The following is a 9458-nucleotide window of genomic DNA, read 5'->3' on the forward strand; positions in this document are numbered from 1 at the left end:
AATAATTTGTCTACTTGTGTTGCCTAGCAGCAGAGTTCTCAGGGGAAACTTTAACAACAAACACACTGTGAACTCAACTCATGTAGAAAACACAAACTGATCGAAGTTGTCACATCTCTTGGTGGCCCTTCATCTTCACTCAGTTATTGAATCATGCCCTTTTTACACCTGTGCCATACTCTTTCTATTCTTCTTATAGTTTTTGTGTTCCTTAGTGGAGGTTTTGCCACCAAAAGCTGACTTCCAGATCAATTAAACCCACTTCAATAAACAAAGGTGATTTCCATTATGACAAGACTGAGACTTATACAGCAAAATGACTACACCAGTGGTAATTTAGGTGTGTCCTGTTAATGGTGGTGAATACTTGAATTTATTCAGATCACTTTATACAGATCTGTTCTCACATTGACATTAAAAGGGTCTTTTCCTGTTGATTAGTGTCAAAAGCTACACTAAATCTATTTTGATTTGATGCTGTAAAGAGGTGAAAATTTCCAATGAGGTTGAACACTTTTTATAGGCACTGTACGTTACCCACTTCCTGGGTGTCTAATGTCTTATAAAGGTCTTGATGACCAAAACAGATCTGATTAAGAAAGACAACCTTTTAAAAGCTGCAGAAATTTAAATAAATGGAAGCAGACGCAAGACATCTTTAGTTGCTGTGACTGAGGCTTTTAAAAGATGAAAAATAGGTCAGAGGTGCTGTTGCATCTAGGCTATGTGGCTCTCCTGTGGACAGAAGTCAGTCTGATCTGGTGACTGTTGCTACTGACAGCTAAAGGACAACTAAGAGAAAAGTGCAATCAGCCCTGAATCGCACGCTGATTCACTGAGGGTGGTATTTGTGTACAAAGGAGGAAGAAGAGGCAGAAATGTAAGACAGAGAAAAAAAGAAATGATGCCGCAGCTGCTCTCACTGGTGACCTTGCACGAAGTCTCATCCTTTCACTCATTTTATTTTCCTGTTACTGACAACAAACAGCATTAAACCCACCTGATGATTCTTTAACACTTCCAACTCTTTCTTCTAAAGGCATCAATTTCAATAGCAGCGAAATGTAAATGAATGCTATCAGTCCAACAAAAAATACATATGTAGATAAACTCTAGATGCAAGGGAAAGAAGAGAAAGAAGGAAGGGAAGAAGGATAGATGGAAGAAATGGAGGAAAGGAAAGGGAAGATAAAAGATGAACATGAACTCAAGTATGAAAGAAGAGATAAAAGAAGAGGGGAAAATAATAGGAACAAGTAAAAAAGCAGGATAGAAATAAGAGACAGATGGAGGAATAAAGAAGGAATGAAAGGAGGACATTATAAAGACAAATGGGAATAATAAGTAGGTAAAAAATAAAAACTGAAAAAACTGAAAAAAGGGAAGGGGGGAATGGAAGATAGTGGAAATAAAAAATAAAGGACAAATGAGGAAGGAATGAATGAAGAGAAGATGGGGAGAAAGAAGGTGAACTGGAAAATAATGGGTAGGATGAGGAGGAAGGGGAGGAAGAGGGGTGGAAGTGGAAAGTGGGAGACAAAAAGGGAAGATAAGGGAAGGATGACTGGAGGAAAGGAAAAAAGTTACAAAAGAGGACCGTAAAGGAAGATGGTGAAGATGGCAAGAAGCAAAGAGCGTAAGAGAAAAAACAAAGAACAAAGCAACCATAGAAGGTAAGAAAAAAAGAGAAAGTAAGAAAAAAGAGTCCAAAAAAGAAAGAAACAAACAAGGGAAAACGTATAGAGCAGGCAGAAGAAGAGGGGAGGTCAGGAAGAAGAAAGGAATAAAGGAAGAACAATGACAACGTAGGATAGAGAAAAAATATTAGTAGGGAAAGTGGAGAAAGATTGAAAAACAGAACAATAGGATAAAGACAAGAGAAGAGATTAAGAAAAGAGGAAAATAAAACATTAACAAAGAATGAAGACAGAAGTCACAGAAGAAGACAGGGGAAACAAAAGGTAAGGGGTACAGAAAAAAGAAGACACTAAGGAATCAGGTATAGGTAAGCGGGCACAAAATGGAAGAAAGGAGAAAGCAAGAGAATAAAGATATAGGAAAGTATAGAAGAGGAGAGAAGAGAAATCTTAGGTAGAGACATAGAAGACACGATTTACTCACAAACAGTCCCAGCCTGCTAACAACCAAGATATTCCTTTATTTTAAGAGGAGAAGAAGAGCGTTGATGCTCTAAAGGGATAATGTACTTATTGTACCACCAAGGACATCTGTTTCTCTATATCCTCCCTTCGACAAACAGCTGGTCACAAAGTGTCAATACTGAAGATTTTCCACATTGTTGAGAGAGCATCTTGAAGGTGAAGGGGATTGTGGGAGCTGAGGCGTCAATGAGGGTTTTTCAAAGCCAAAAAAACTGAATGCTGGTGAACTCAGAGAATGAATGTGATCAATAATGACGAGTTAATTCAGCCACAAGAGCATTGTGGGGGTCTGGCTTGGAGTCTGCGTTGCAGTTAATCTAGAAGGTGTTGAATGGGGATGAGGTCAGGGCTCTGTGCAGGCGAGTCTAGTTCTTGCACACCAAACTGGAAAAACTATTTCTTCATGGAGCTTTGAGCACAGGGGCATTGTCATGTCAAAACAGAAAAGAAAAACACAAATAGTTGCCACAAAGTTGGAATAACATAAATAAATATCATTGCATGCTGGAGCATTAAGATTTCCATTAAAACTAAAGAACCTAAACGCACACACACTGTACTTTTGACTGCACAGTGTATTTATAAAAGGGACCAATTGTATTTATTTAGACTGGATTACAGAAGAAAGACGAATAATTGGGACAGAGGCAGAAAAGACACGGCAGCTATCTGAAAAGACATCTGAACTGGAAGAAAAGGCCGAGACTGGCTAGAACAAACTGTCAGCCCTCCATAGGGTGTGCAAAGTCATTACAATATGTTGTGTACACCGTGAGGGATCTTCAAAATGTATGACCCACCAGTAAAAAAACTGGGGTTACACATTTTTCTTGACCTTCTAAGACCCAACATTACAGTGGTAGCTGAGAGTAAGTCACAGTTGTTGTTTAACCTTGTTATTTGTGTCTTTAAGGTGCAAATCTATTTTACTTAAATAAGACAAAAGAATTCTATTTCTGTTTGTATTAAAGAGTTATGGAATTGTTTAACTCCAATGAAAAGGTTTTCTTTTTCATCTGGTGGGTTTATTAGATCTCAGTTGTCCACAGTGTGACTTCTGCTAGAATTAGTGTTATTGTTTGTTTCAGTATACATTTGTCTGGGTGTTTTTTCATATTTTAGTCCATTAGCTATAAGACTGATTTCCTTCCACAGACATATTTATTCAGCTTGCTTTTGTTGCGTTATTGTTACGGTGTGGCAATGAAGGGAGTGTTTTGAAAATGTATGGGTGCCAGGAAGCAGTGGCATGTCAGATATGAGAATCAACAGAATTATTTGCTATGGAAGAAATCACAGAAATTGTAATAAAAAATACAAGTATAGAAAAACGTAATTACAGTAACGTGAGTAGTTGTAATACGTTACTGCCACCCCTGCTTACATGCAGCTAACTGTACAAACTGTGATGAAAAAAATGCCTTGAAAAAATAGTTCAGGACTGCATTACATTAAACTGAAAGTTCTGCTCTGACAAAAGCAGGTATTTATGTTACCACTGAATCCTAAAATCCTTGAACTGTGAACTGAACAGCATTACAAAACCTGGTTGGTCATGGTATTTTTTATTATTATTTCCACAGCCTCTCTTTCATGTTTATCCTATTTGACTTGTATATCTTGGTTTTTGTCTCTGTTGTGTTTGTTATTGACTGCTGCAGTGGTGTGCTTATTCATCAAACTTTATACATTTATATGAGGGCAGCAAGGTTATTTCCAGTCTATATTCTCATGCACAGACATAAAATCAAACTGCAGACTGCATGTTGATATGTACTTCCATCACTAATACAGGTCACTATGTAACAAAAAAAATAAATACAACCAGCCTGGTTTTTAATTTGTAGTTTTGATTTTTATTGGATCTTGTGTTCCTTCCTGTGGTGCCAAACTTCCCTAAAATATAAAATTAAACTTAGAATTTACATAATTGCTATGATCATGTAGCACCCTATGTATAACAAGCTGGTCATAGGCAGGTAGTTCAACTTTGAGGCCACTAGAATCACTATATAAACACAGCATGAAAACCCTTGATAAGAAACCTTTCACTACTGCCATATAATAATATAACACACTATAAACTTCTGAGCTGGGAAAACCTGATCATGTACCCAAATATATGTCTCATCAATTAAATTATTTATAGCATGGCTCCTCCACCACTCAGTTGCTTTGTTGTCAGACATTTAATAACATGGCTTACACGCCACCAGATATGTCAGCACTAATCTGGACGCCTTTATCATTTGGCAAATATCTCCCAGTTTTTTTGTACGCTGCTACACTGCCCTGTTGCCTCACCTACCTTAATGCTATCTTGGCTTATGTTTGTTGCTGTTAAGCTGTTCTGTAGTTTTCCTTCTGGCTTTTTTTGCTAATGTTTTTTCCTTGCTTGCGTTTTTTGTTATGTCGTCTGCTGTTACTCTACTGAATCATAAATCACACTGCTTTTATTTTTGCCTATGTCTGTGTTCTGCTTTTGCTGTAATTAACAGGTCTTATTATTGTGATTCCGGTTTTAACTTTGTTTATTTCTAATTCTGGCATAATAATAGGCACTGTCTCTGAGAAAAAATAACTAAACTAAGCTAAATCACAATGATCCTGCTGCAGTTTCAACACTAAAAATAAAAACAACTAGGTAAGGTCTGAACTTTGAATCAATTCAAGAGAAAAAAGTAATCTTGACTCAGGGTCTACTTTGTAGCTTTTTCTGAAACTGTCATCTCTTTATCATCCCATCTGCATGTTTGTTTTTGTGCCCATGTGAATATGGAGATTACCTTACGTACTAAAACAAAGATGTCTTCTTCAAACCTCATTAACACAGCCACACAAACTGCCATTGCTACATACTTGAGTCTTAACTGGATCAACTTTGCAGCCGTGAGATTTAACCTTGCGAGGCAGCTCATGAGATCGTGCAAGATTTCATGTTGCAATGTGTCTGACTTACATCCTGAAGTTGCAGAAGTGTAGTTTAATCTCCCATACAACCGCTCTCAGAAACAGTGGGTCAAATGACTCTGTACAGTTGGAGCTGTGTTTTTTGTGTTGCGGTAGATAAGAAGAATAGATTTTCCTCAAAACATTAACATACAAACAAATAGGAATTACAGTAATTGCTGAATTTTTGATATATTTCTGTGTTTAAAAATCAAACTTCATTCATGGCGAGAAATCCCATTTCTTCCAGGAACAACTTCACAATTCATTCATAATATTAAAATCACGGGAAATAATCCTTTAATCCTATGTGTGGAGAAGATTTTTAACAATCCAGTGGCCATGAAACACAAATTTACACACAACAAAGGTAAAAATAAAAGAGTCTGATGTGGCAACAAAAACACAATCATAAGCGGAGGATGATTGAAACATTCTCACAACAAACTTACCTCTCGTCCCTTCCCACGGTGGAATACAAAAGAGAGAAACAGAACAGACAGTCAGATAAATAATACGTTTACTGTGTTGTTGTTTTTTTAATTCTTGACAGGGTCCCAGTCCCCAGGCTGTGAACTACTGCACTTCAGTTCAGGATTCTTCCCAACATTTACACAAGGGATATGTAAACACAAGTTCTTTTTAATTGAGTTTTTTTTATTTAAGTGAGATGAATTCCTTCATGATACAAGTGATCTTGTGTGTTCATGTGTAAGATTCCTCTCCTTCAGTTGCCCTTCCAGTCTTTATTTGTCAAGAGATTGTTTATTAGTGATCTGAACATTAATCAACTCAAGAATGTCTGTTTTGCTTATTGTTGCTGCACTGATGTTTTCGCTTCACTGTGCAGAATGACGGTTGTGCAGAGTTTGTTCTCACATCCATCTGTCTAAGGAGGAAAGTATATCTGTGCTCACCTTAACGTATCAAAATTGTCTGAGGGAATCTTTGAAATAAAAAAAGCAGCGTCCGTGTGGACTGACTGAAACACCGGCTCGTCACTTCGACATCATCGTAATGAAACAAAACAAAGACGGAGTGAGAACGTTTACAGTAACCGAGTAAACAATTATGATTCATCTCTAAATTTAAGCTGTGACAGCTTGTAGCGGTGCTCTGACAAAAAGCCTCTAATTTGTAGTTAACATCACATCTGAAGCTCAGAGCAGAGATTCACCGGTTGTCATGGCAGCGGCCTGTTATTAATAGCTCAGAAACAGATGCCTGAGCGCCACGCTGCCACCGAGGGCCGATCAAACTGCCACTTCTCAACACCTATGATTGATCAGTTTTACACTGTGGCATATGCATATGGGGCGTGGGTGTTGTTTTCATCGTGCCTCCGCCGCAGATGTTATTGCAGCACCGGCACTTTAGCGTGAGCGCTGCCAACGAAGGCAAAGGAAGAAAATGGACAGTGCTGTGAAAAGTGATCAAGAATGTTAATGAAATGATCAAGTGACTTGTGGTGTCTTTGCCACTGTCACTCAGAGGGAGGAAAAAAAGTGTCAGAGTTAAACAGTTCTTGTAATAAAACTGATGCAAACAAGACAGAAAGGACTTGTTTTCTTTTACTCGACACAACACTGAGAGTTATTTTACCTTGATTAGTCTGCAAATATTTACTCTGTTTGGATTCATAGTTTCGTCTGGGGGTCTCAGACTCAAGGCAGGGTTGCCCCCTTTGACAAGTAGTTAAATTTTTTATAAATGCATATTTTGTTTTATAATTACAGAAAAAAACTGTTGAATAAAAAACAACAACATGAAGGTACAGAGGTGTAATGTAAGTTAGACGATGTGACTCAAATGTGGTCAGTCATTTCTCAGTTGCTGTTAAGTCTTTTTTGTGGTGGTTTTGTATATTTGTGTTGTGTTGGCTGAAATCCTATTTGGTCTTTGTGTAAAGTAGCTTTGTGCTAAACACTCCTATGTGTACTTGATGTAAACTGAAAATATTGTAGGTTTTATCTGAACTGTAATCACACACAGTACCTATTATGCTTCTCTGCATGTTTAGTATGGTGTCTGTACCTTTTTCTTCAATAAGACAGGAAGCATTCAGATTAAACTTAAATGTGAAATAGAAAACCCAGACACCAATTTTCCAGCCTTGCCAAAAGATGAAATGATTACTCTTAGAATAAAAAGCTAGAGAGAATTTAAAATGGGAAGGAAAATGGAAGAATAATTTGTACGTCCGATTTGACAAATTGTGAACACGTGGGGAGGGAGTAGTTACACAGGCTGGATTTGGTCAAAGTGAAGTTTCTTAACTTTTCATTCAGTCCAATAGTGTGTTCCTACAAAATTAATGATTACATTTTGCCAAAATTAAATTAAATTAATCCAAATTATCTTAGATACAGTAATTAGTTTAGTAATTGTTAAATCATTAAAATCTGCAATTTCACAATGAGATGAATTAAATAAATACTTTATCCTAATCTAACAACTGTTTTGTTTTTAATAAAAACATAAACAGAAATGTAATGAACTACAGTTTGGACCAATCTACATGTAAATCAATAAAATAAAGGAACATCTCAATCATTCTCTGTTTCCAGATTCTCTCACCTGAGAATTTGATGCTTTTCTCTGTTTTGTATCATCATAAACTGCATAAACAGTCTGCAGAACCCGATTGGTCATTATGTTTAACATTTTACAGACTGGATTAATTAATTAATCAAAACTAAAATAACTAGCTTTCTGGGTTTGGGTCTAAAACAAAACAAAATCAGAAGACCTGAAAACCACATACAGGACCAGTCCCCAGACCTACGCATCAGGCAGAGCTGTCTTTAAACAAATTCTAAAGATAAAAATAAAAAATACCTCGGAGTGATGCTCGTCGTTCTGCTGCAAAACTTCGATGCAGAGTTCTCCCAGACGCATCATGTCCTCCAGCCTCTTCTCTGGAGCTGCCTGAGCATCCACTGAGGGTCCAAACACAGCAGAAAACACCGGAATGTTTATGTACAAACATTTAAACATGACTACATTTCCCATAAACCCCAGCTGACAGTTTTCTGCTCCATTAAACCATATTGTTCACCACCAAATGCTGCTGATATCCCTGTTCTTCAGAGGATGAACAGAGATTTTAATGAAGCCATGACAGCCAGACACATTCTGTTATTAATTATTTCCATTACTTAATTTTCTTTTATCCTTACTTATATGTAATTGACATTGTCAAGAAAATTAATACTTTAATATCATGGCAAACATCAATTCATAAAAGATATCAGTGAAATAAAATGACTGCAAGCTTCCTTCAATTAACTATGTGAATATATTCATGAGAAGATGATATTAGAAATAAAGCGGCAGTCACGGATGGATTACTGAAACCAGGGACATTGTGGTTTTGGTCTTCAATGTGGAGTGAAGACCTGTACCAGTGGGTGTCAGGTGCTGCAATGTAAATAAGATGGATTTGGCATCCTTTATCTGTTCAAAAAAGTTGGGGATTTATGTGTAGTTTGAAAATGTGTATAAAAACAGGAGAATGTAAACATGCCGACTGAAACATCTAACTTTTACTGTAAAAAAAAATCTCACCTTTGATCTGAGCGTATTCAATCAGCTGACTGTAGTTGATTTGAGCTGCTTTTTCCAGACATTTTTGCACAAGTTTCTTCATATCCTCTGGGGGAACAGGAGTGGTGATGTCCTTCATCAACACCTGAAACAACACAAACAATGACCACATCTTCCTGAAGTTCAAGGAATTCAGTGTAGAACAGAAACCAGTTTCTTTTCTTTAATGAGCCCATAGTTATAAAGAATAAATCCCTTCTAACTGGCCAAAAATTGACTGACACAAGATTTGTTCTACTTTTAGGCCTAGGAATTAAAGCACTTCACATTCTGTGATGCTATCTGACCTCTATGAGCTTATTGAAAGTTACTGTTTGGGCAATTTTAAAGATCCCCTCCATGTATTACAACAAATACAAAGTGTCTGCTTCATTTTTGATTTTCAGATTTTCAGTGAGCACAGACAAAATTTCAAAAAACATCCTTCTACTGTCAAACTCATCAATCATTCTGCACGAAGCAGCTCAAACATCCAACTGTAGGAACAAGAAGAAAAAAATATTTTTGAGTTGAAGGGGACTAAATTGTGCGGGATGTAAAACAGATTTACGTGACCTCTCCACATAAACTGTGATCCTCACAACAACAAATTAAAAGAGATATGTTTAAAATATTACCGCATACTTTCCAACAGTGGGTGACATTCAGTGGTGAAGAGTAACTAAGTACATTTAACTCAAGTATCATACATAAAGGTCCAGTGTGTAGGATTTTATGGGATCTAGTGGTGTAGTTGCAGAT

At 37.0% G+C, this 9458-nt stretch overlaps 1 protein-coding gene across 1 annotated transcript in view; it reads right to left on the reverse strand.

Moving 5' to 3' along the window:
* cadps2 (Ca++-dependent secretion activator 2) overlaps positions 1-9458 on the reverse strand; it is a gene marked incomplete in the record, with an annotated part of 177905 nt that overhangs the window by 47049 nt on the left and 121398 nt on the right. Inside the window, 2 exon segments of the mRNA XM_035665307.1 lie at positions 7950-8050; positions 8679-8802. Of these exon segments, the coding sequence (XP_035521200.1) occupies positions 7950-8050; positions 8679-8802 (225 nt within the window).

The sequence above is a fragment of the Morone saxatilis genome, unplaced genomic scaffold (genome assembly GCF_004916995.1).
Source record: "Morone saxatilis isolate NCDOM2014 unplaced genomic scaffold, NCSU_SB_2.0 Contig2, whole genome shotgun sequence".
Taxonomy (NCBI): Eukaryota; Metazoa; Chordata; class Actinopteri; family Moronidae; genus Morone; species Morone saxatilis.